The sequence below is a fragment of the Solanum pennellii genome, chromosome 1 (genome assembly GCF_001406875.1).
Source record: "Solanum pennellii chromosome 1, SPENNV200".
NCBI lineage: Eukaryota > Viridiplantae > Streptophyta > Magnoliopsida > Solanales > Solanaceae > Solanum > Solanum pennellii.
The window spans coordinates 95,686,706-95,712,979 of record NC_028637.1 but is presented as its reverse complement, the minus strand read 5'-3'; the positions used below and the strand labels follow the sequence as shown (position 1 = coordinate 95,712,979).

The 26,274-nt window shown below is 35.6% G+C and overlaps 4 protein-coding genes and 1 non-coding gene across 7 annotated transcripts; 2 read left to right on the top strand and 3 right to left on the bottom strand.

Moving 5' to 3' along the window:
• The first annotated feature begins 653 nt into the window (after window positions 1–653).
• On the top strand, window positions 654–12,643 carry LOC107007945 (phospholipase D gamma 1-like). 2 transcript variants are annotated; one of them, XM_015206807.2, is made up of 10 exons: window positions 655–3,001; window positions 3,678–3,794; window positions 4,438–4,632; window positions 5,741–5,989; window positions 6,086–6,154; window positions 6,489–6,636; window positions 10,626–10,774; window positions 10,932–11,099; window positions 11,407–11,604; window positions 12,057–12,643. In XM_015206807.2, the coding sequence occupies exons 1-10, from the start codon at window positions 1,268–1,270 to the stop codon at window positions 12,348–12,350; spliced, it is 3,321 nt and encodes a 1,106-aa protein (XP_015062293.1). In that variant the 5' UTR covers window positions 655–1,267; the 3' UTR covers window positions 12,351–12,643. The 2 variants fall into 2 exon arrangements, with proteins under 2 accessions (XP_027771703.1, XP_015062293.1); XM_027915902.1 differs by lacking the exon at window positions 4,438–4,632 and having other exon boundaries at window positions 654–3,001.
• A 173-nt stretch (window positions 12,644–12,816) lies between these two features.
• Window positions 12,817–13,659, bottom strand: LOC107007946 (transcription factor TCP9). Its single transcript, XM_015206808.2, has one exon. It carries the CDS (start codon window positions 13,657–13,659, stop codon window positions 12,817–12,819), a length of 843 nt encoding a protein of 280 aa, XP_015062294.1.
• Window positions 13,660–15,096: 1,437 nt separating this feature from the next.
• On the bottom strand, window positions 15,097–21,169 carry LOC107008668 (peroxisome biogenesis protein 16). Of its 2 annotated transcripts, none has more exons than XM_015207805.2 (8): window positions 20,780–21,169; window positions 18,518–18,575; window positions 17,956–18,175; window positions 17,563–17,861; window positions 17,207–17,475; window positions 15,728–15,795; window positions 15,555–15,616; window positions 15,097–15,441 (listed from the first exon to the last, which is right to left on the bottom strand). In XM_015207805.2, exons 1-8 carry the CDS (start codon window positions 20,846–20,848, stop codon window positions 15,380–15,382), a joined length of 1,107 nt encoding a protein of 368 aa, XP_015063291.1. In that variant the 5' UTR covers window positions 20,849–21,169; the 3' UTR covers window positions 15,097–15,379. The 2 variants fall into 2 exon arrangements, with proteins under 2 accessions (XP_015063291.1, XP_015063299.1); XM_015207813.2 differs by having other exon boundaries at window positions 15,198–15,441; window positions 18,501–18,575.
• Window positions 21,170–22,810: 1,641 nt separating this feature from the next.
• On the top strand, window positions 22,811–25,559 carry LOC107012342 (ubiquitin-related modifier 1 homolog 1). Its single transcript, XM_015212161.2, has 4 exons — window positions 22,811–22,980; window positions 24,727–24,802; window positions 24,914–24,996; window positions 25,281–25,559. The coding sequence occupies exons 1-4, from the start codon at window positions 22,958–22,960 to the stop codon at window positions 25,396–25,398; spliced, it is 300 nt and encodes a 99-aa protein (XP_015067647.1). The 5' UTR covers window positions 22,811–22,957; the 3' UTR covers window positions 25,399–25,559.
• A 592-nt stretch (window positions 25,560–26,151) lies between these two features.
• Window positions 26,152–26,232, bottom strand: TRNAL-AAG. The gene has a single exon. It is a non-coding gene; the product is annotated as a tRNA-Leu (tRNA).
• Between the last annotated feature and the right edge of the window lie 42 nt (window positions 26,233–26,274).

Genomic DNA, 26,274 nt, shown 5'->3' with positions numbered 1-26,274 from the left:
GAAATTAAAAATATTTTTTAAAAATAACTTAATTTTTGAGAGGATAATGACTGGGCGGAGTGGGGGTGAAAAAAATAAAAACTTATAATTGAAATATTTTTTTAAAAAAACTTAATTTGTTTGGAGGGGTGGGGGGAGGGGTCGTGGGTAGGGGCGGAGTGAAAAAATAAAAATTTGAAATTTAAAATATTTTTTAAAATAAGTTTTAAATTTATTTTTTGAACAAAAAAAATATAATTTAAAGTTGGAGAAATCAGTTTCTTTAATTTTGAGGAAAATGAATTGATTTGAAAAATATTTTTCAAAAAAACTTTTAAGTCAACCAAATATGAGAAAATTGAAAAACATATTTCAAAAAATATATTGTTTTATACCAAACACACCCATAATAGAAAAGAAATATTATTCTTTTTTGATTCGTTAAAAAAAACTAAAGTAAAAGAAAATACCAAAATTAAAAAATATTCGACAAATAAATAATATAATAAAAAAAGGATGTATTCCACTACGTACAGATTTACGTGTTTATTTAGCACATCTATGACTAGAGAATTTTTAGATATATATATATTAATTGATGTCAAATTAAATGACATTATTTATGCCTTTTTAGTGTTAATATTTGTATTTGTTGTAGTTATTTGTATGAAACTGCCAGCAATGACGCTGTTAAAGTGCAAAGTAGCAGAAAAAGTCTCTCACCGTCAAAGAACCCTTCGGTCTCTGTCAAGATAACGGCACCCACCCTGAATCCCTGTCATTCTTCAATCTCTCCGAAACACCTTAAACGCGTCACCTACACGCACTAATTCGCCATTTTTGTGGCACAAAGTTCAATTGCTGTCATTTCTGGGAATCTTCTCCTTTTTCACATGATCCTGTTATTCTGTGTGATCTTTTTCTTTTAAGTAATTAGTCAAAAGGTACTTTCTTTTCTTCATCTTTTGCGTTTCATTGCTGAATTACCTTCTATTTTTCTTTCACATTATGAATATATTTCAAGATTCAACGACCCCATAAAATCGATTTCTTAACATGATCAATTTTATGTATTTTGTCTAGAACATCTATCTTTGGCAATCCCCTCTTCCAAAAGAGGCAAGGAAGTTTGTTTAAGCTTGTTTTATGTAATGGTGTGTTGAATTTGGGTAAAATTCCGGATCTTGGATAGACCCTCTTGTTTCTTGATTTATTGGTTTGGTTTGATCAGTTTGTATGTTAGTGTACACCAAAGAACAAGACTAGTGCAACCTGGTAGTGTGTACTGATGGACAATTATAACAATTCTTCACATTCATACCCATATAACACCGGTTATGGCTACCCTCCACCACCTTCAAATCAACCATACCCCCCTCCCAGCTCTGGTGCATATCCTCCATCAGGTTCTGGTGCATATCCCCCACCAGGTTCTGGTGCATATCCTCCGCAAGGTTCTGGTGCATATCCATATCCACATCAATCCCCTCAATATCCCCCCCCTTACAACACTCAACATTCCGGTCATTATAACTATCATCCCTATCCACCAGGTCCATCAGCTCCATCAGCACCTCCAGCGCCCACTCTCCATCACTCCAGCTCTTTCGAGTATGGTTACCCTTCGGCATCACCTGGTGCCTCTCCTCCCTATCCAGCCCATGCATATCCACCTCCCCCAACATCTACCGTGCCTACTTCTGAACATCAAGGCAGTTACCAATATGCTTCACCTCAGCATTATCAACATTCCTGGCCAGAAAGGCCTTTGGAGAGCCAACCATCCAAAGTTCATGACTCTCTCCATCGCCAGGATAGTGTTTCATCTATTAGTAGTTCTGGGGCAGGCTATGATTATGGTAAAGATGACTCCTCCACTCGCCCTTCAGCTTATCCACCAATACATGATCTTGTTGCAAATATGAGTTTGTCTGAAAATCACCCTTCACATGCTTCTCCTCCTGCCCCTGCATCAGCATCAGTTCCTAGTTCCCCTGCAACTTATCACGCGGGCCCGAACCCTGTTTCCGCAAACTACAATGCTCAAGGGAATATTTATGGACACCCTAATTCATCCTTTTCAAGATGGGAAGCTGAGTCAGCAAAACCAACCTATCCAACTTCATGTGCTGAACCACAGAATACTCAAGCTATGCAGGTTGTGCCATTCATGCCTTCCAAAAGCTCTTTGAAAGTTCTGCTCTTACATGGAAATCTGGAAATTTGGGTATACGAAGCAAAAAATCTCCCAAACATGGACATGTTCCACAAAACCATTGGGGATATGTTTGGCCAAATGAGTAATAAGATCACAAGTGATCCGTACGTCTCAATTAATATAGCGGATGCAACGATTGGCCGGACTTATGTCATAAACAATAACGAAAATCCCGTGTGGATGCAACATTTTAATGTGCCTGTTGCACACTATGCAGCGGAAGTACAATTTCTTGTCAAGGATGATGATATAGTAGGTTCTCAGCTTATGGGGACAGTGGCTGTCCCTCTAGAACAGATATATGGAGGGGGTAAAGTAGAGGGGTTCTTTCCGATCCTGAACAGTAATGGAAGACCTTGCAAGGCTGGAGCAGTTTTGAGGATATCAGTCCAATATTATCCAATGGATAAATTAAGTTTTTACCATCATGGAGTTGGTGCTGGTCCCGAGTATTATGGGGTTCCTGGAACTTATTTTCCACTGCGGATGGGTGGAACAGTTACTCTGTATCAAGATGCTCATGTGCCTGATGGATGCCTTCCAAATGTGATGCTTGACTATGGAATGCAATATGTACATGGGAAGTGTTGGCGTGACATCTTTGACGCCATACGCCAAGCCCGACGGTTGATCTACATTACAGGTTGGTCAGTATGGCACAAAGTCAAACTTGTTCGAGATGATGCTTCTGCTGAAGGTTACACTCTCGGGGATCTTTTAAAGTTAAAGTCACAAGAAGGTGTTAGAGTGCTGCTTCTAATATGGGACGACCCTACATCAAGAAGCATCCTTGGCTATAAAACGGTAAATGATAACATAATTATATTGAACTTCTGACTTTCTTATGTGCATAAAATTAATACTCAAGCACCATCTGAATATTAGATTGAATTTCAGTGTCTTAAGTTGTTATCAACAACATGCCTCAGATATAGGTTTGTTTATATTCCTTTTCCAAACAATCATTTAAAATGTCCGGAGAAAAGATTATGTGAAATCGTGCATGTATCCTATGCACACATCATCTGCTTATATGCTGTTAGTTACTCAACAACCCTTCGACTCAGAATTTTAACCATTAATCAGTTAATATACTATTATATACATTCATAGACAATTTATTGATAAAGTAAATTAGAAGCCTCTTTAAGTTAATGTTCCGTGACTGCCTAGTCAAATTACCATCATCTTTTTTCAGCATGAAAAATAGTGCATCAACTAAGACAACTGGAAAGAATCCATGTCCTGGATGTGCAAGGTAGATTTTTATTCTGTTATACTTACAGCCTATGCATATCTTGATATCCATTTATTTCAGTAAGATTATTTGATGACGGACTTCTATTTTAGCATTTTTAAGCAATGCTAATAGGTGTTGGCACTCTAACCAATTTCTGTTTTTATCTTGTTGTTATTTTCTCTAGATTGTCCCCAAAGGCGTCATTAATTGTAGTTTTTAATGCTTAACTTTGAGCTGCAGGATGGTGTTATGGCAACCCATGATGAAGAGACTCGCAGTTTTTTCAAGCATTCTTCCGTGAAAGTGCTGCTTTGTCCTCGAGTAGCAGGGAAGCGCCACAGTTGGGTCAAGCAGAGGGTAAGTTAGATTTTGACATTTCTTTCAATGATTCTTTCTGTGGTAAGTCATTTGAGACCAGTTATCAAAAAGATTTACTTGAGATCAGTAGCCCTGCAGGAATTCTAGTTTAGAATCATTGCCATGGAGCATCATTCACTGTTTTAATACATCTAGAACTTGCATATTTGTTTTTATATTAGCTTCCTTGTTCAGTGGATGAATAACTTCCTTTTTCCATACGGTTTTTACTGAGCTTATAGTTTCTCCTAGTATTAATCCCATATTGTCTTTTGAAAGCGAGGACCAATCATCTAAGTAATAATCCCCCCTCCCCCCATAGTAAAGTTTGTTTGAACAATAAATCTCGTTTGACTGCATTTCATTTCTTCCTTCCCTCTATGTTTCATTGCTGACATTTTCTGGTACCGATAATTGAAGGTGTGCCCTGAGTCCCTTATCATGTGGATAGAACAATTTTGTTTGATATTATTTTTGTATGGCATGTCTCTTCTCAGTATATTTTAAGAGTTGAAAACTTTTGATCGTTACCACTAAGGTACATTGATGATGTCTGATGCTGTTATATTGCTGGACTACTTCAATTAAGTTAATTATCTTAAATACTCCATTAGCCCAATCTCTTGTGAGTTTTGGTGTGCAGGAAGTTGGAGTAATTTATACACATCATCAGAAAACTGTGATAATAGATGCTGATGCCGGCAACAATCGAAGAAAAATCATAGCATTTGTTGGAGGACTTGACTTGTGTGATGGGAGATATGATACTCCGGAGCACCCTTTATTTCGAACATTAAAGACAGTGCACTCTGAGGACTATCATAACCCTACTTATGCTGTAACTTATCATCCTTAATATCCTTTTGTTTGTTTTCAGAGACATTAGTTGCCGTTGTTAATTTTCTGATTTTCCACTGCATATTCTAGTTATATGAACAAGTATGACAATCTTCGCAATGAGTTTTTCTTGGTTACTTGCAAGTTCTAACTATATAGAATTTGTCAATAATACAGACAGTACAAAACTTGGTTATTTTTTAATTCTTTAGGATTCTCTTACCCCAAGGTATCAGTACCTTTCTTCAATATCTTTGAGCTTGGCCAACCCTAGCTAACGTAGAAATAACGGGTATACATATCAACAATAGTTGGAGTATTTTTTTTGTCTGTGAAACTGAAGCAGTTTAGGTTTTCAATTAGTGAATCTCGTCTTCGTTAAAAACTTATTTAGTGTAAGAACTGTTATATATTATGATAATGACTAGACATCAGGTTATTGCCATTTGTGGTTCCTGTACCAAACCATCTAGTTGAAAATCTCTTCCTGATATCGAAATGAAAATCATTGTTCCCCTATTTTGATGTCTCTGTTCAACAAGTTAAAGGAGAACCATTTTTTTTAACTGGAGTAATTTAAGATCTGACACTTCGTCCTTATTTCCAAATAATATTAGAAATACATTTTCGACTACTATCTTAATGACCATGTCTGGTCAAAGTACGGTCTAGCATTTAGAAAAATGAAGACTGACTTAGACCAATACTGTAAAATGCTTATACCATTTTCAACCTTTGGATCAGATTAAAAATTTTGGTTAACCGAAGAGAATGAGACTTGTCTTTCTACATCTTCCTCTGTTGACATTCAGTTCTTGCCTTAGTTATCCTTAGTCTATATAATTCAACTTTGCACCAGGAGAAGATTTTACATACTGATCAGTAGTGAACTGCATCAACTTAATTTGTTTTACTAAACTTTACAATCACAATTATTAAGTTGAAACATGCATCTTCTGATGAAAACTTCTGTCTTATTACTTATTTTTCATTGTGTTTTTTCTTTTTTGATATATTTCTTGGACGAAGAGGTTGGCTTCTCATCAATTACCTTTTCCCCCCTCAAGTTACATGTTGCTTAGATAGTAATCCATACCTGTTCTTAACAGGGGAGTACAGCTGGTTGTCCAAGAGAACCATGGCATGACTTGCACTCTAAAATTGATGGTCCAGCAGCATATGATGTTCTCACAAACTTTGAGGAACGCTGGTTGAAGGCTTCAAAGCCTCATGGCATTAGAAAGTTGAAGACATCATTTGAGGATGATTTGCTTCGAATTGAAAGAATGCCTGAAATTGTCGGTATCTCTGATGCTCCATCTGTGAGCAGTGATGACCCTAACGGTTGGCATGTACAGGTTGAGTGATTAACTTAATATCAACAGCTTAGAAGTTTAATTTGTGTGTTGTCTTTGATAAAAGAGTCATATATTCTTTTTTCAACCATTAAGCAGATATTTCGTTCAATTGACTCGAACTCGGTCAAAGGCTTTCCAAAGGATCCTAAAGAAGCTACAATGAAGGTGAGAATGATAGATGGACGGATTGTTTGTGTGCACCAAAGCATACGTGCACCAAAACATATACTCCTTCTATCCCAATTTATGAGATGCATTTTCCTTTTTAGTCTATCCAACAAAAATGATAGCATTCTATATTAAAACAATTTAACTTGAAACCTCCATTTTTTTCCCTTAATGAGGTAATTTGTACCACACAAATATTTATGGCTTGTTTTAGACCACAAGTTGCAAAAGTATCGGTGCATAGTCAAAGTGCATTGTATAAGATGGGAACGGAGGGAGTACTTATTTACTAATTTAAAGTAAACTCGTTTTTCCCCATCTTTTTTTGCAGAACTTGGTGTGTGGTAAAAATGTACTTATTGACATGAGCATACACACAGCATATGTGAAGGCTATTCGTGCTGCACAACACTTCATTTACATCGAAAATCAATATTTCATTGGTTCTTCATACAACTGGAGTCAACATAAAGATGTTGGTGAGAAGCTGTTTTTATGCTGTGTATAAATATTTGCCAATTTCTGAATACATTGAACAAGCAAATCCATCATTGTCATTTGCTTCTTATTATAGAAAAGCCGTCGGAGTATATTTAAAAATATATTATTCATGCTCGGTGGAGGCAAAAACATTAGGTGAATTCTTCTCATATGTCCAACCCTTGGTTGGCAAAGTTTGTCTGTGCCTTTGCTAGTGGGAAGTAGCAGGCACCTGATAGAATAGTTGAGCTACGCTCAAGCTGGCCTGGACACCACCGTCATCATGAAAAGAAAAAAAATACTATTCGTGGCCTATTTGCATCTCTGAGTAGATACTACTTCTTTGCCGCAATAACTTTTATGGTACCTTTACATCCTTGTTACCCACTAATGGATCCAATGTCAAGCTCATTCCTGAGTTTCAAGTCCAATCAACTGCATGTGCAGAGGATTCTTTGGGAGGTCAGCTCACTATGTGGGATACAGTGGCTCTTTGGCACACCACAAGGATAGTGAAGGTACTAGCTGGAGATATAAGTATTTTGCCAACAAATAATGGCTGGGTTCGTGCATAGGTTCTGCAAGTTTTTGTCTGTTTTTTTTCTAAAACTGGTAACCTTACTCCTATATATCCACAGGCATAGTACAACCAAAAGTGAGTTTCCCTTCAAAAGTATTACAATTTATCAAGGCTCAAAACTATATCTGTTGCCCACAAACAATCTAGAATATCAAAGATGTCTTCTGTTTGAGTTAATAAACTACGTTTACACCAAAAGTAAATAGAACTAAACACTTCAGAAGTTTTTGTGTAATGTTGCCAGCACACAAGTATGGATAGTAAATTCTGATGCATCTAACTGTTTATATTTGCTAGTTCTCTCTTTTTCGTAGTTGATTTAGGTCCACTAAAGATTACTTGTTGAGACACCTGCATGAATCACGTAAATAGCTTATGTCCTTGAGTTAGGACATAACCAGCTTTATGTTATGGCTAATATATCATCTTCTTTCTAATCCTTTTGTATGCTTGTCTTCTTTATCATGTCGGGCTGGGAAGGGTTGGGAATGACGAAAATTTTCTTATACTTGCGAGATTAGATCAGATTGATTAACACATTAAATAGAATTTCAGGCTTCCCCTTATCTAACTGAAAATCACACATAAGGATATAACGTAGCATTTGAGACTCAAACCAAAGTATTTGTGGGGTGCATTGGGTGATGCCACAAAATATTGGAGGTGTCGTTTAATGATGGCAGACTCAAAAAAGGAATAGAAGATAGAAACAGATATGCAAAACGACTATTAGGTCAGAGAGGAAACAAGAGATGCTTTGAAGATCAAAAATATAATTTTCCCCCTAAAGAATATAGATGCCTACAGATTCCATACTTTTGGTGTAGGAGTTATATGATAGATCATATGTCTCATTATTTTGATTTTCTAGACTTTGAGGGTGTGTAATTGTAACGAGCAATGTTTTAACTCCTTTTGGAGTACCTTCTTGGTACTCTATTAGGGAAACTTATCTTGCCTATTGTTATTTTACCAATACACCTACACCCAAGAGGGGGTAAATTGTGTCTTGCCCAATTTTCGCGGTTAAACGCAAGTAAATTAGACACAAACAGAATGTGAAGTGCAGAAATTAAAGTGCGCAAGTAGTTCTATGTGGAGAACTCCTTACTCAAGGGAGTAATGACACGACCTACACTTGTAGGATTTACCTCAAAACATCATTGACTTCAGGAGGAGCAGTTTTAGGTTACAATTCTATATTCAAAGGGACTATATACTCTAGTACCTTTTTCTTTAACTGGTAACTTTTTGTATTCCTCAGCATTAAGGTATGTTGGCCACCTCCAAAAGATGATTACAAGAAAAGAAAAATATATAAATACTTACAAAGATCCTCTGAAGTCCACTAATTGGATCTCATCCTCTATATCCTGTTCTTTACACCAAAAGCCTAGAGTAGTAATTACTTTCCATTTGATCTTCTATATTGTACACTCCTTCCCTTAAAAAATTCTTTGATTCCTTTCCACCAAATACATGCTGGAACTGTTCTCCACCATCTTTTCTGACTTCTACTGCCTCCCCTTTTGATCCAACAACTTAGGAGGTCAGAAGTGTATTCTGGCATAGTCCAGTATCCATTGACTTTGTTAGTAAACAGAGCCCACACCTGAGCAGTAACCTTACAGTGCATTACTGGGTGCTTGTTAGTCTCCAGAGCCTCTTTACAAAGGAGACATCTAGATCCTAAGTTGATGCCTCTCTTCCTGCACTTCCTCTAAGTCCCCAATCGGACAGTCTGTTCACAGAAAACATCCCATATTTGTGATGTCTCCATGCTTATTTGTCTGGCTCTAGAGTAGTGCCAAGGAATCCACTGATCAAAGCTCAAGAACTTCACCACTCAATCAATCTCCCAGTCATTAATCAACCTTCTGAATACTAGGTTCCGACCACATCTCCTCTGATTTGCCATCAGGGGTTGTGCATATTGGGAGAAGACCAGGGAACAGGTCCCTTAGAATCCCATTGCCACACCCGTCATCTGTTCAGAACTTAGTTTAATCTCCTCTGCCCACAATAATCTTTGAGTTGCTTTTGAGAGCCACCCACAAGTTCCTGATGGTCCTCTACGATCAACCCAATTGTAGCAATCCCTTTCAATACTATACTCCTAGTCTACTCTAGAAACCAAATGAATCACAATTGATCATCTACAATAATACTTTTGAAAAGAAAAATAGGTTACAATTTAGAACCAAACACTCGAGCCTAACCAACTCAAGAACTAAACAACTTATTCTTCTGGAACAGGTTCTTTTGTTAAGTAGCTTGAATCAACACCTTCTTGCAATGACTGCTATTTATCAAGAGCAATAATCATATTTGTAAGAAATAGAACTAGCCTCCAACAACAACAATATGGTGCTTTATATAGGAGTGAGTTTGGTCAAATTCTTTTACACTTTATTCTCCAAAACCAAAAGTATTTTGGTTAAGGAATCCAATCCTACTTGGACTTGGTTGCCTCATTTGCTTTGACCTCCACATGTTTTCTTCTATTTCTTAATTTCCTTCCTTTTGTTCAAGTGTATCAATATATTCTTGTTTTTCGTGAATTCCTTGATGCAACGTGTGTAGCCCATGAACCTAATTCTTCAAAGAATCCAACTTGCAGTAGGAATTAGTTTTGCAGCTTCTGATCAGCAGTCTTCTAAAAACTTGGTTCTTACGATATCTACGTAGCATTCCTGGAATCCAGTTGACAACATAACCAATAGCTCACTCCAAGAGACCTGGTTCTTTTGTAGCTGTTTGTTTATTTATCAAAACCAATTTAAGCTCAGGTCAACATATATATAAGGATATTACTTACTCCTTCTAACACACTTTCCTGTTTACTCAGCTCTTAAAAGAATGACACATTTCCTAATTTAACACATATTTAATGTCACTATCAACATTTTACCCATATTCGGTCCACTTATTTGGCAAAAAGTCCAAAAAAGATGTACTCTTCTATTTAAAAATTCTTTTATTTTAAGGTTAGTTTTGGAATATCGCAAAGTCTTTCCATATTTCTTAAACTCCATGTCCAGTCAAACAACACCACATAATTGGTATGAAAGGAGTAGCATTTTGTGCACAATCCTAAAAGACAGGGAAGTGAATATTTTCTGGAGAGACAACTCAGAAGTTATTACAGTAAAGAAAGAAACAGGGTAAGAGGCATATTCCTTTTTTTTTTGTGTGTGTGTTGGGTTTTTTTTTTTTTTTTTTTGGGGGGGGGGGGGGGTTGCAGTGTCAAGAGGGTAAGAGGCCTTGCATCACGTGAATTAAGCGTGGTGTTTAAGTGGAGAAGCGCGGAGTCTGCCTGCTAACAGTTTTACATATCATGGAAAGAATATAGTTATCTTCTGGTAGTCAGCAATTCCAATATTTGAATTACCTGTGTGCTGCCTGCAGGTGCAAATAATCTGATTCCCATGGAAATTGCACTTAAAATAGCTGAAAAGATAAGAGCGCATGAGAGGTTTGCAGCATACATTGTCCTCCCAATGTGGCCAGAGGGTAATCCAACTGGGGCTGCTACACAGAGAATACTATATTGGCAGGTAAAGCTACTTAAAGTTAAACTGCTTGAGTTGATGGTGAGGAATCGTGCCATACTAAGGATGCTAGCATATGCATTCAGCTAATCGAACAATCAACTGCTCTCAGATTATTACAAGTTGTGTTAGTGAAACCCCATGTCTCTATGTTGGTTTGCAGAACAAGACAATGCAAATGATGTATGAGACTATTTACAAGGCTTTAGAGGAGGTTGGGCTTGAGAATTCATGCTCTCCGGAAGATTATTTGAACTTCTACTGTCTTGGTAACCGCGAGGCTGGGAAAGTTGATGGAAATGAGAGTCCTAGCGCAGCAAACACTCCTCAGGTACTTGTCTATTATCCTAAATAAATAATCTGAAAAATTCTATTTTGTCTTGACAGTTTGTCCACTTACCTATTTGTTGAAGATTCTCTTTATTTTCATTTTATTCAAATTCTCTTTTTTTTTTCTAATTGGCCGTCGCAAGATGTTTTTTTTTTTTTTTTTGAAGTACAGACTTCTAGTTTTAAAACACAAATTACTAGCTCTCTGGCAAGTTTCCTCCTGTGTTCTAAAACTGTGCCCTCGACCTGTCTTGCACTGCATACTATTGATCAGTGTCAGAGTTAATGATTTGAATATGTTGTTGCAGGCGTTCAGCCAAAAATCCCGTAGATTCATGATTTATGTTCATTCAAAAGGCATGATTGTGGATGATGAGTATGTGATATTGGGATCTGCAAACATCAACCAGCGCTCTCTGGAGGGCACTAGAGACACCGAGATCGCAATGGGAGCATATCAACCTCATCATACATGGGCAAGAAAACAGTCAACACCCTATGGACAGGTGATTAGCAAATTCAGTATTTGTGCTAAAATAATTTGGTTACATTATCAATCCATGAAAAACATTACTTAAACGTCATATGATACTTTTTTGATGTGTGTGCTAAGCTGATATTGTAGATAGAAATGAACCAAAGTATGCACTCTGAGAAAGAAAGAGGAATTGCTACAGTTATCGCGTATGTGCCTTAGTATCAACCACTCAATTAGTAGTTTCAATCAATTAATCAATCAATTCCTTGAGCCTTTTAAGTTGTCTGCATCTATTCACCACAATCAATTCCTTGAGCCTTTGTATAATCAGAAGATTTTAGGACAAGCAACTCTTTAAGCTCCTTTCTCTATAACCAACCCTAGGTTATTTGTATATGTATACAAGGAAGCTAAAAGACTTTGTATGTGTGTGTGCATCTGATCCGCTTACCGTTGTCTGTGCAAATTTATCTTCTGCAGATTCATGGATATAGAATGTCTCTGTGGGCGGAGCATCTCGGAGTTGTTGAGGACTGCTTCAGACAGCCGGAGTCATTAGAATGTGTAAGACGGGTTAGGTCCATGGGTGAATATAACTGGAAGCAATTCGCATCTGATGAAGTAACAGAAATGAGAGGGCACCTCTTAAAATACCCCGTTGAAGTTGATCGCAAAGGCAAGGTGAAGAATCTTACGGGATGTGCAAATTTCCCAGATGTTGGTGGAAACATAATAGGATCATTCCTGGCAATTCAAGAAAATCTTACCATTTGATTTCCCTTTTTTTTTTTCTCTTTACATCACCCGTTCAGATTTTTGAACCCAGAAAAAGCTAATACATCCCTGATTTGAGGTGTCTACAGCAGTTTTCAATCCATTCAATACAGTTAACAATTAGGCAGAGGAAGATGGTGATACCGTTGAGTATAGTATAAGTTGTACAGTTCACATTTTTTAATTTTTAGATGATTTTGAGAATCTGTACTTAGCTATAACTACAATTTGTGAATTTTGGTCATGGTTTGAAGTTTGAACTATTAATCTGAGGAAATAAAAAATTTGAGGAATTCTCAAAGCAACACTTATCATGGAAGAAGAGTTACAGTTGATTAAAGTGATCATTAGCTTTAGATTCCTGTGTGGTCAATAATGAAGAATGAATTTGGCATGATCATTCTAGACTCTTGAAATTTCACTTGTGAAATTATACTGGTATATTGTCGTTGTTGATTCAGTGCAATCAACAATGACCGGGAGAGTGGGAGGAGCAGACGTTGGTAGCAGAAGCAGGAATGAGTGACGCATTTGGAACACCGAAGAAAGTAGCTGCTGGCCTAACACTAACACAATTCACCTGAGCTGCACTTTGCCTTGTTGATGGTATCAATGGTGTTTGCTGAATTAACCATACTGTTGACGGTGCTGCCATACTCGAGTTCATTCTCGCCGGAACAGGAAACATTGATCCCACTGGCATTATTGCCTGAGGTGGTATTATTGACATCACCGGAGCTAAAATTGTTGCCATATTGTTAGGTAATTTTGCATCATTTTCCCTAATTGTTGTAATTGGATGATTATTTCTTTGTTTAAAGTCGTTTAATTTAACGTGAACACAATCACAACGTTTGCGTTTGCCCGTTAAAGTGTCATTATTATCAGTGGTGGGGATTTTGGTGGTACCGTTAATTGAAACGGCGGTAACGCCAGTGCCAGTGGCAGAGATGATGGACGGTTCAGCACGTTCTAAGAGCCACTGAATAGTTTCGCCGTCGGTTTTGTGACCGAGTTCACGAGTAAGCTGGAAGACTCTGGCGGCGCATGTTGCCGGTATTCTTATCCTCCGCCCTCCTCCGTCTACCTTCGTAAGCCGGTCCGCATCATTTCCACGCAGTGGAAGCTGTGGTGGTACTGACGGTCTCGGTTTTGGGGTGGGTAGTGTGACTTTGATAATGGATGGAGTGGGTACTTTCTCAGCCAAGTCATGAGGCTCTTGCTTGGGAGATATCAATGGTGGAGCCACCTGTCGCCGCCATGCCGACGGTGGCGCTGCCGTGAAGAACTTAATGTTTTTAGATTCCATTAGAGATATGCGGCGTGTGTTATAGTGATGCGCTGTGGATTGTTGGTGCAGTTTAGCTTATATAAATAGAGTGAGAACGTAACACCAATAAACGGAGAACTCTTTTTTTTAAAAAAAATATAACATAGACGAGTCAAACATTTAATAAGAAAATAAATAATTATTTTTTCCAAACTTTGAGTTTTTTCCTATAAAACAAATTTAGGCCCTAGTTTATTAGGTGCCATCTCTAGTTGATAAAGGGGCTAAGAAGTAGAGCAGGGAGTGGGGTTATATAGTTGTAATGGTTTGTAGGTGATGGACCAATCTAGTACTTCATTGTGATAGGAATGGTCCATCATCTTAACCTCTAATTAACTAAGATAGGTTAAGTTAAATCTACGAACCAATTATATTGTTGATAGGTTTCTATCACTTCAGTTTTGAAACTTAACTAAGTTGGTTTGGAAAATCAACCAGCTGTGTGTTTATTCATGCTCGATATTTACATCAAATTTCATCTTCTACAAAAAGCAAATTTAAATTGGAACAAAAAGGTAAATAAAAATTCCACCAACATCTATAGGAGTTATAGTTGGGTATGGCTCACCTACAAGACCAAACTCCATGATATATAGGAGAGTAGAGTGGGGACTTAGCCCCTCTACTAAATGGTCCCAAACTGTACTTGTAGCCCACTTCTAACTTAGCTAAGCCACGCTTTATTAACTAAAATTTATACTATCATTATCATTATATTTAATCGATTATAACATGTTCCTTGCTTTACTTTTTTTAATTTACGTCCAAATTAGCCGTGACATGCACCTGTTATTGTACCCCACTTTAGCCAAATGATATAAATATCTAACAACAGATTTAATAGGGTAAAAGAGTTCATTGAGTAATTGAAAAAAAGACACAAATTGTATTATCACACATTTTTACTCATTATAGTGTTTGATATCTATTTTTGATGTTTGGTTAATATGAATTCTCACTAAAAGATCTTATTATAGGTGATAAAGAATCATAATCCAGATTCATGATGGAAAGTCTTTACTTTGAAATAATTTAATCCGCAAACTAAACCAAAGGCGAGGACCAATTTACCAGCAATAAAATCCAGTTTCCTTCTAGAGTCGGTCTTCACGCTCAAAAATTACTGGGAAAACTTTCAACTATTCACCAACGATCCCAGTGAAAAAAAATTCCATTAAATTGTTTTATGATTCAAATATAGTAGCTTTCTTAAAAACACATAGATCCTTTTCACTTTCTAATTTATGAGTCGTTTCCACATCAACGAAGTAAAAAATTATGATTACCCCGTCTATGTTAATGAAATTAAACTAAAAAATAATGCGAGTTAACTAATACTGATATAGATATTCATCAGACTTCCGTCCGTATAATGTAAATCCTTAGCAGCAGGCTACCTATAACTCTTCAGAAATATTAAATTGTATGTGCCAGATTCACCAAAAGTATATATATTTGGAGAATTCAAAGGAGTACGACATCAAAAGTGAAAGAGCCCGCACCACTGATGCAGCATAGAACCTAAATGCACTTTTGGATAAGAACAAAATTATACACCTTTATTAGTTCTAAATTTCAGCACTGCTACACCTTTTCAAGATCATGATATCAAAATGCTACAACTGAAGAAAACAAAGAGAAGTTTGTTCCCCATTGTCAAATAACAAAGAATGCATAACACACATTCAGTAGCTTCCCTTCAAGAACCAGACATGTAAGTGTATCTAGTCTGGGCTCCAATGAGGAGTTCAATAAGTTTTTCTGCACATGGGAGGAAAATACATTTTTGTAAAGAAGGACAGTGTCAATTTTTACATAAACAATGTCTAATGAATCAACTTTTGAAACTTGGCAGGAAAATGAGTTACAAATACCTGCGAAAAATCCAACTATAGGAACAGGTTCTACGGTCTTTTGAGTGCTTTCAAGTCTTCGCCTGAAATAATTTTAAGGCGTTAGAATTTGCTTCGATCCCCGTTTAGTTATCTTTTCTGCTGTTTCTGATATGAAGCAATTAACTAGAATTACAGGAAAAGAGTAGCTTTACCGGGTGTATTTGGAGAAAAATGGATCTCGCATGAGGTAAAGCACCCACAACAGCTTCCTTCTTTTTAACTGCAGTGTTTGGAGTAAAACATATCATTTAATGAAGAAAGTTATATTGCTGCAATTAGTGGTGGCAAATGGGCGGGTTGGGTCAAATTTGGACAGGTTGAAAATGGGTTAATATAAAATGGGTAATAACTCAACCCGCCCATATTTGATATGGGTAAAAATGGATTGGGTAAGAAATGAGTTGGGTAATATTAGTTTACCCATATTTTTTTATTTTGATAAAGAATATTAGTTTACCCATATTTTCATGAGTAAATAGTACTCTACTTAAGAATTCAACATGGAGAAAATATTTTAGTTTTTTTAGATGAAAAATGTTGAAAATGCTTCATTTAGTTTTATTGCATCATAAAAGTTAAAAAAAAAAAAATTATAACTTTTCAATATAAAATATTATTATGTATTAACAAGGGGAAAATATTTTTAATTTCAAAACAAAATGAATATTTGCATTTTAGGACTAAAACATGCTTAATACACTTTAAGCAATGTCAATAATAATGCATGATTTGCTTATTTTACACTATTATCCAATATAAAATTAAACAAATGAAAAAATATAATTATAAGTAACAAAAGAAATGTACATATAAAATATATATTTTTTGAGGGCCAAAGACTTCAGCTTTTCAATTATAGTGAAAAGTAATTAGTTCTATGGAAGAACATAAAAAGCAAGAGAAATTATAATATTTTTAGTGATATCATGAAATTTATAGTGAATAGAAGTTAGCAGCTTAACCCATTTGACTAATCCATGCTTTATCCATATTATACCCACAGTTTACCCATATTTTACCCATGCAAAAAATCACTCACCCAAGCCATTTAAATATGGGCAGGTTACCAAAATATGGGCTCATTTTGCCAGCACTAGCTGCAATAGATAAACCCAAAGCTATTGAACAAATCAAATGGATCTTGAAATGGAAAAAAGGGTGTGAAAGCAAGTAAGAATTGGAATGAGAATCTGCAGTTTCCCCAAGACAAAATAAGAAACACAGATTGATAAGTGAAGGATTCCTAGTGGAGAGGGCTCTCCTCCTCAGTCTGGAAGTATGAATCACCAAGCGGGGACTGGAAAAAATACACATTTAGCCACCAGGGAGATGGGGTTTTTGCCATATAAAAAACATAAGATATGCAGCAGATTGGTTCAAGAACTGTGATTTCCAGGACAGTCAAGACAGAGTGAGAGACACCAAATAACACGCTGTTTCATCTACCATTGAAAAAAATGTGTCTGAAGCAACAATGCAGAATGCTTTATATGAGATTGGGTAACCGGAACAGTACGCCTCTTACTTTTCCTTTTCGAGGGGATAGAGGCCATCTTTTATTTGGGGTGGGGTGGGGTGGGGTGGGGGTATATATACAAAGATTCTGTGCAATGATCAATAATATTCCTTACCTCATCCTTCTCTGATTTAGAAAATTGAAAATGCTGATCTTTCCTGTTGTCTTGGGACATTGTTGTGGCTGATAGCATGCTGTTTCCTATGAGATCGACAGCCAAGGAGATGAACCAAGGAAACCATGATCGTGTTCCATACTTCCTTACCAGCAAGACATATATAAGTGGTCTTAGGACAAACATAGTCTCCCCAGTCACAAATAACCCTCCACGAATACCCTTCTCAGATAAGAAGGTTGACAGACTCGGATTTCTGATTATATTAGCTGTAATAATAAAAGGAAGATAACATATTAGAAAATTATGGTGTCATCATCAGAAGTAGTTTGAATTTAGCTGAAACCAGCAATTACCTGGAGGTTCCAAAATTGCTTGTTGCTGTTGAACCCTGCGCAACCAAGTCGGCTCAGAAACCATCCTAGCATTCTGACCAAAGCTACTTAAGGCGGACATTGCCCTACCCTCAAGATTCCACGAGTTCAAACCCTGAGGGAGACTGACACCCAGTCCTTGATTTTGGATAGGCTTCCTTAAGTGCCCCATGTTTCCTGGGGGACTCAAATCATCTGAATGTTCCAAATTCTCAGTCTCCCCACCTTGCAAAAGCATTTTATATCCTGTAGTTCTGAACACAGCCAGTCTCACGCACACCCTGGCATCCATTAAAAACAAATTGTCATATTTTAATAAAAAATCATCAAATGTTTAAGTAAATAAGCTGCGTTAAAGTTAAATATATCACTTACTTGGCAGCCTCTGTAAGAGCAATCAAATTCCATTTTTTATCTTCGCCACAGAGCTGCTCAGCTACTACTTCAATTAATGTTTCCAAGTCTCTCAACAAAGTAAGGCATAATGATAAAGGGAGAAACGAAGTCTCTGCAGAACTAGTATGCACCCCCGAAGTTGGAGTTGTCTCTATAATATGCTCATTTACTGTGGTAACCATTCCAAGGATCGAGGAGACTGCCAAAAATAGGGCGCAATAAATATACATAGCCATGTGAGGTAGGAAAACCAACATAAGCTAAACCAATTACTAATCTACATTACACGGTGCTCATGAAAACACTAAAAAAAGGGTTGAAAAACATTATATTAAGAGAATTAGAAAACTCAATATCCAGAGTTGGTTGATTAAGAAGTGCAAAACTTCCACAAGATGAAAGCAGAAATATTAACTGCCAATTGTGCATTACTTTCAAAGAAGATAAAGAATGGTAGACTTATTTTGAAAAGAAACAATGTATTACGCTGAGTTTATAAGCAGAAAGAAGAAGCTCAATGTTACCAAAATTTCAAATAAACCTGCTTCTGGCCCGATTTCTGATGTAGCAAACCGCTCTGGAAGAAGCCATGTCATTCCCTGGTCATATATTGGAAACGAGATTATCATTTATCAACATCTTCTAGATTTTCATCAAATTGATGATTAAAGTGTGGTAATGAAAGTATGGGAAACCTTATCAGTAAAAGTGGATGACAAAAACTACACGGTACATCATTGCATAAACCAAAAGTAAAAAACAAACAAATGTTTTAAAAAAGGAGACCTGGCAAATTTTGGTAATCTCTTCTTTATGTTCTCATCAGGCCACTATACTAAACAAAATGGTTAATGAAAAAAGAGAGAGAACACATGTCCTTTTTTGATGATTGTCTTTATGCTAGAGTATATTTTTAGCAAAAGAGGGAAAAAATGTTTGCTTCATTTGTGTATAAGTAAGATCTTTAAAAAAGATGGAGCAAAGAGGGGACCCCCATGTTTGCCATCACTCTGGCACTTCCTTCATATCACCTGTCATTGGTGAATATTTAGCAAGTGAAGTTAGCAGTGAAAGGCATATAGCAGAGAGGTATCTCTGTCATGACTGGATCTCACCATAGGAGAGTAGTACAGAAAAATGATACTCCCTCCATTTCAATTTATTTTCCCCGTTTTTGCAAGCACGGAATTTTAAGATAGTAGAGGAACTTTAAAATTTTGTGGTCTTAAACAAAAATATGTAAGATGTACCAAAATACCCTTTAATCTTTTGATCTTAAAACAACGTGCCAAGTGGGTAGTTAGAATAAAAGAGTTGTCAAAAAAAGGAAAGAGACATTTTTCTAAAAACGAACTAAAAAGGAATGTAACACAAAGAAATTGAAACAAAAGGGAGTAATATTTTTCAATGCTGTAACAAAAGATTGACATGTTGTGATCTATTTCTTCAGTTTGATAGACCAATAGTCTAATTTACCAAAACTGTTCTAATGCAACTCTAGGGGGAAGAATGTTCTGCTGCAATGGTAAGTCATCCGAAGTATCTTATACAATTTAAGACCTAATCTATGTTGGTTCAAGTTAAAGAAAACCATTAAGCAAATAAGCATCAACAAGAATGGAAAAAACAACTTGTGCTGAATGATAAATATTTAAATCCTTAAGAGCATGCCAGAGATAAACTTTGGACTGTTTGATTACTGTTTGTGAATCAGCCCTAAGTAATTCACCTCATATTGTCTTATATAAAAACAAATCTAATAAGACAAAGTCACCAGAACCCCTCTTTAATTAAAGTTAAGATTCTCAATCTTATACCATTGACAAGTCTCCGAAATACATTATCGACAGCTCCTTTGGGCTGCTTTTTTCTTTTTGAATAGCATAACATGTTTATAACTATAATTAATTTCCCAAGAAAATGGCCCATGTTTCCTCTTTCAAATTCTACTTTTTGAGAAAATGATAAATCTTTTTTTTTTGGAAAAGGTAACATAGAATGATAATCTTTACAATCTTGACTTTTTCAATCCCAAACATCGGAATATATGTTTTTCATTTTCTCTTGATGATTGGGCCAACCAAGATAGAGGAGAGGACAGGTAGGGTGAAACATAAGAACAAATTATACCAGCAGTACTATCAAAATTAACTTCACGACAGAAATCATGTATAGAAATCAGAGTTCTTTCAACTAACTAATCCCCAAGAAATATGTATCACATGTTTGTAGGGTAACATTCCATAGCATCTTGCTAAAAATTCATGGTTGTAACCAGTTTCATTTCTCGAGTTAAATTAGAAAAGCTTTCCAAGAGAAGTCTGAATGGAGATTATAAACCAACCCTCTGTTACTGCCCGCAAACTATATCAAAACCTAGATGACAAAATAACCCGTGCTTACTTATTTAAATCCAAAAGAAACATCTAACCCCAAAAGAAAAAGGAAGCATCCAACTTAATAAAGATATTTTGGCTCATTAAAAAATATTTCAAACTATGCCTCAATCCCCAATTAGTTGGGTCTGCTATACATATCCACTATACCTAATACCCATTTCATTCGAGACATGCCATTCCAATAACAAACAATTGGTTCATCAATAATCATCTTAAATTAGGAGCCAGCTATGTAACTACTCTCTCTCTCACACACACACAATTTCCACTAAAGAAACTATTATCAAGATTGCAAATTGACAGAAGCCAAATAATTAACTCCATTAAAAACCAGGATGCAAGAAAACACTTGTTCAAAAAGGTAGTTATATAAAAACAATAAATGTCAATAAGAAGTGGCATACACTGGCTAGAGAACTCAATTGGCGGACATAATCGCGATTCCTTCGAACCCATCTCTTGTAAGCCTCCATAGAAGCAGAAATTATGAATCTTTATTACAAAAACAGTGTCTTTTTGTAGCTCCCTTTAGAACAGCTCTCGATTGGCGGCATAAGAAGACCTAAATATTGAAGTCTTTCAAGGATTCAGATCAAACCCAGATGGATAATACGCTGATGGAATTGCCCCTTCCGCTGAGATTTACAGCAAGTTGCAGTCTGCTCATGAAGGAGCCTGCAGAGAAAACCGCCTCGAACAGATGAAACAACAACAGAAAGAGCGTTGTGTGTGATGAGAGGTGTCGTATTGTTCAGTTATAGTAACATTTTTTTATTTCCTCTTTCATTTTTTAGCATAATCCACAAATAACTTAATTTTTAAAAAAAATATATATATTGAATCAGAGAAAGTTGGTATTTGTAGGCATCCAAAAAAATGATTTCTTCGGATCGATCTCCTCAATGTCTTTTAAGTCGAATTATCACATAAAACTTATCAGTAAGGTTTACATTTAGTGTGATTCGTTGTAGCAATTTAAATTGTTCCAAATTTTAAAAAAATAATTTATATTTATTATAATCGATTAATTTTGAGATTTCAAAAAAAATTCTAATTTAATTAAATATTAACATTATAATTCATGACAATAAATTTCACTAACCAATCAAAAATATGGTAACTAAACAAATCAACAAGATTGATATAATATGGTATTGTAATTATGAGAAAATATCTATTCTCATTCCATATTTATATTTAAATAATAGTATAATAAGTTATTATTTTATTATTATATTTTTAATTGGGGTGTGAAGTTAATTAGACCAAAAAGACAGACAAAGAGACTATATAAAATATAAATTATAGTTGAACCATTAGTATATCTTTTAAAAAATAAAAAACCTTCGGTAACATTTAAAACTTCCTTTCAACTTTTTTATTTCAAATTAATTGAAATTAAATTAATTATCACCTATTTAAAAGATCTATATATTACAGAAAATTGAAGTCAAAGTCTAATTCTCATCTTTTTTTTTCGTAGTTTCTTATTCAAATTATGAAAAAGGATTAAAATTGCTCCTAAACTATGTAAAATAAATTATTTATATCCTTCGTTACATTTTGGGATATAAAATATCTCTATTGTTATCCTAAGAGGCCACAAATGCCCTCAAGAGTTAACACTTCAAATTTTTATTTACGTGGCAAGCCACGAGACTAATTCATCCATCTACGCGTTGACAACTAAGATTAATTACAATAGAACTAGACCTTTAGCAGCGACAACAGTCACCACAAAAGCCCTAAAAATTGTCAATAAAACTTATTAACATTAAATTTTATTTTTATTTTTTTCTCATTGTGTTAATAATTCAAAAATAATATCGATTAAGTAGAAGTTTAAAGACATTGTATGTTTTATTTTTATGTCATATGTAAACGTATAAAATGTACAATGATTCATTATATAGTAGGAGTTTTGAATCGAGAAGTAAATTTAATGATTTTTCGTAATAATATTGGATATTTTTAATATTGCTATTGCAAGTTATTTATTTTAGAAAATTTGATTGCAATCGAAAATTAATTATAATATTCTCTTTGTTGAAAAAATAGGTTTTACTAGCGAACGATTGTTGGAGCCTTAGTCGCCACTAAAAATCACTCATAACCTTTAATGACCACATTTTGGAATTTTTGGTGACAAAGGTCAAGTTTTTTTGTAGTAAATCTTAGTTGGCAATGCTTAGGTGGATGAATTAGTTTCATACGGCTTGCCACGTCACTAAAAAAATTGGAATGTTAACTCTTGAGGATATTTGTGATCTCCTACAACAACGAGATATTTTTAATCCCAAAATGTAATGAAGAGTATAAGTAATCTATTTTGCATAGTTTAAGAATAATTTTAACCTTTTCTCTGTTCAAATTATTAGGAGCATAAAAAACACATCTAAATTATTACATTAATTATTTTGCTACACACACAATCATATTGAATTGACCTTGAAAAGCTTATAGGCGAATAAAGAGCTCTTAAGGCTGCCTGTTTCTGCTTTCAACCCTCCTGATAAACCCTACAACATCAAGCCATTCATCACTCTAGGGTTTTGAGATTTTCGAATTCCGCTTAATTAGAGATGCAACTGACTCTTGAATTCGGGTAATTTTTATATGTTTCTTTTATGTATTACACCGGTATTCAACTAATTATCCATGTTTGATCCAATTCTGGGATGTAAATTTTTATCTGAAACCCTTTTCAGATTATTTTGTAGAGTGACAATTGCTGAAAGGGGACTTTGGATGGGTGGATTTTGAATTGTAGAACCTTAAGTTAGAAGAATTACATTTGGGACTAAACAAATTGTTGAAAGATTTAATCTTGCTTGCAATATATCTGTCTTTATTCTGTTTCCTTGTATTCCTGGCTCTTCCTCTGTGTATGATATTTATTACTTAGATAGTCCTCTTAACTGCTCCAGAAGTTGATCCTATATGATTTCTATTTCCATGTTTGAGTGACATTAGCAGTCTATTGAATGATGAAAGTTGGAGATACTTATATAGTCAATTCCTGCTGTAATATCACTGTGCGCTTGTTTTTGCTATGCGAAACAGGACTGTGTTTGAGTGTCAGCATAATGTTTGCAAAAGATCATTTGCTAAAAGATAATAGTTTCAGTTGTTCGTGCATTAAATGTGATATTTGAGTCTAATAGTTCTCATCAAAAGCTCCACAAAGAGATTTTTATTTTATTTTAAGAAGTCGTACAGAGTTGCTCTTGTTTGTTATGAAGCTTTAAGTTAAAATGGTTTTCTAATGCTAAATGCTACATTTAGCCTGTCTTTTACTCTTTTTACTAGATGCATATTCCATACTAGAGCGTGCAGATTGTCTGACTCCAAAAGATGTAATCTGCCTTGCGACTTTAAAAAAGCCCCCATTGCTTACTGTGAAAATTGCTGTTACCCTTTTACAGTGCTCTGAAGGTGACTTATTCCTTGCCCCCAGGGACGAATTGGGATCTTAAAATCAAAGTGATTAGTTAGTATGAGCACGCTATGCTGATACTCTAACACAGTCCTTGTGAGCACGTTAGTTTGTACACAAGCAAATTGGGATCTTAAAATATGAAGTGATTAGCAGTGGCAGTTTAATAAACAATGAGCATGTTAGTATGGACAACGGAAATCTTGTCTAACTCATGAAACTCTTGAGACTTGGAACTTATACAGTGTTCAATGTCTTCTTTTTCTCTATCAGGTTGGTTAGTTAAACCGTGTCCAAAATCCCTTTTTTGGTTGATAATTAGGACTTTGTTCTAACATGTGACATGTAAGAGATGTTGTTCTAATAAACAGCTCTTCAAGGCTTATTCAAATTCGAGATATAGCTATCTGCTTTTTATTAGTGTACTGATTTTGTTCAGCACCTAGGAATGTTTGAATTTTGACTCCAAAATTTATAGACATCCTTATTACCGGAGGGGATCACTGACCATCTTTCGCAAATGCTTCTTATATAAGACGCAAATGGTTCATTGACTATTGCCTGTAATTCTACCTGATTACTTCTGTTGTAGTTGTCAGCGACCTGGCACTGTTTCAAGGGTTAACTTATGTGTTCTGCAAATGTGGGTACAATTGTAGAACTCATATATCTAGTGACATTGGCTGTCGATAAAACAGCTTAGCATTCAATCATCTAGGATCAAACTTCGTGACCTTAAAATGAGTACTTGAGAGTATAGTCAGAAACTATCATTTTTCGTCAGTATAACTCTGATCGGTTAGCTTTTGTACATTCCTTATCTGTCGGTCTTTCTGCTTCCTTTTAAAATGCTTTACCATATGCACCTGATTTCTGTTGACATCTGTCAATTATGTTTTTACTTTCAAAACACAGGGGAGGACTGGAACTTCTTTGCGATTCTGTGAAGAGCCATAACATCAATGTTGACCCTCAAGATGGAGAGAAGCAGGTGCAACTTCCTCTCTAATGATCATGTTCATACATAGAACAGATTTGGCCATATAATTTTGTTTCTAGGGGAGTATTTGATATGATTTTAATCATTCTTTTCTTTAACCAGTTGACAATGAAAAACTTGCTCTCTTGGGTACGCACCAATGTGATCAAGGAGAGGCCTGAAATGTTCATGAAAGGAGACTCAGTGTAAGTTGGAATATCTTTTTACCTACCTCGGCAACACTTAAATACATGTCTTTATGCTGTTGCCACGATAACCTCATCCCCTGCTATAGTCCTCTTGTTCCCCATCCAGTCAGGCATACCTTACCTTATGGCATAGCTGAACACGTTAAGTAAAATGGTGCGACCATCAGATATAATGCTAATCATGTTGAGACCTTCTTATACTCGTCTTGTTTGAATAGTACATACCCGCACAAGCTAAAAAATAACAGAAGAGAGCTTTTTATAACTTGTATTTGTTGCAGGAGGCCTGGAGTTCTCGTCCTTGTAAATGACACTGATTGGGAACTAAGTGGCCAGCTTGAAACTGTGCTGGAAGAGAAGGATAATGTAGTTTTCATCTCAACATTGCATGGTGGTTGACATTTATACTTCACGAGCTTCTCGAACTCGAGTCTAAGAGAACTCTGGTCATTAATTATGTCATGTACTAGTCAAGAATGAAGTGGTTGAGTTTTAAAAAAACAAACATAATGAAGTGTATTAAATGTATTATGCTAATATAAGTGCATTTTGATTACTGATTCCTTTGTTACCTGACAGAAGCAAAAATGATATAACTGATTTACCTTGTTTCATTGTAAAGAAACTTTCTAGTTGAGAAAAATGCATACAGATTTACTAGTCTTGCTCAAGAAATGCCATAGCAAATATACCATAGAGCAGAACTAAGAAAATATCTAATCCAAAGGTGGTGGTTAAAATCTATAGATTTAGGTGCATCCACTGCTCTCATTAGAGCTATGTACACATAGTTTGCGCAATTCCAAAAAATTATTCAGTCATAACAAATTTGCACCCACTGCCACAAAAAACATAGAGAAATTCATGGAAGTTGATGGACAAAAGCTTAGAGGAACATGGTAGCATTTTATTGGATACTGTTTTGGTTTCTTTGTTAATCTAGTGATGTCGAGAGTCCTCTGAAAACAGTCTCCTCCACGAGGTAGGGGTATGGTTTGCATACACTGTACCTTCTCTATACTCCACTTGTGAGATTATGTTGTTGTTAATCTCGTGGTGTGTAATTGTAAAAATTGAAAATGAAAATAGAATAGATTATGTTGTTGTTAATCTCGTGGTGTGTAATTGTAAAAAATGAAAATGAAAATAGAATGTTGAGAGTGGGATTTGAACCCACGCCCTTTCGGACCAGAACCTTAATCTGGCGCCTTAGACCAACTCGGCCATCTCAACTTTGATTGTAATGTTGTTAATATACTATTTGTACATCTAACG

Bases quoted from the DNA above. Each gene is read 5' to 3' on its own strand.
- LOC107007945 (XM_015206807.2), top strand. From the start codon at position 1,268: ATGGACAATTATAACAATTCTTCACATTCATACCCATATAACACCGGT. The intron at 5,990-6,085 runs GTTGAGTGATTA...ACCATTAAGCAG, and splicing joins CTAACGGTTGGCATGTACAG to ATATTTCGTTCAATTGACTC. The intron at 10,775-10,931 runs GTAAAGCTACTT...GTTGGTTTGCAG, and splicing joins AGAGAATACTATATTGGCAG to AACAAGACAATGCAAATGAT.
- LOC107007946 (XM_015206808.2), bottom strand. From the start codon at position 13,659: ATGGAATCTAAAAACATTAAGTTCTTCACGGCAGCGCCACCGTCGGCA.
- LOC107008668 (XM_015207805.2), bottom strand. From the start codon at position 20,848: ATGGAGGCTTACAAGAGATGGGTTCGAAGGAATCGCGATTATGTCCGC. The intron at 17,862-17,955 runs GTAAGTGATATA...AATGGATGCCAG, and splicing joins GCTCTTACAGAGGCTGCCAA to GGTGTGCGTGAGACTGGCTG. The intron at 15,442-15,554 runs GTATTTGTAACT...TCCCATGTGCAG, and splicing joins TATAGTTGGATTTTTCGCAG to AAAAACTTATTGAACTCCTC.
- LOC107012342 (XM_015212161.2), top strand. From the start codon at position 22,958: ATGCAACTGACTCTTGAATTCGG. The intron at 24,803-24,913 runs GTGCAACTTCCT...TTCTTTAACCAG, and splicing joins CTCAAGATGGAGAGAAGCAG to TTGACAATGAAAAACTTGCT. The intron at 24,997-25,280 runs GTAAGTTGGAAT...TATTTGTTGCAG, and splicing joins TTCATGAAAGGAGACTCAGT to GAGGCCTGGAGTTCTCGTCC.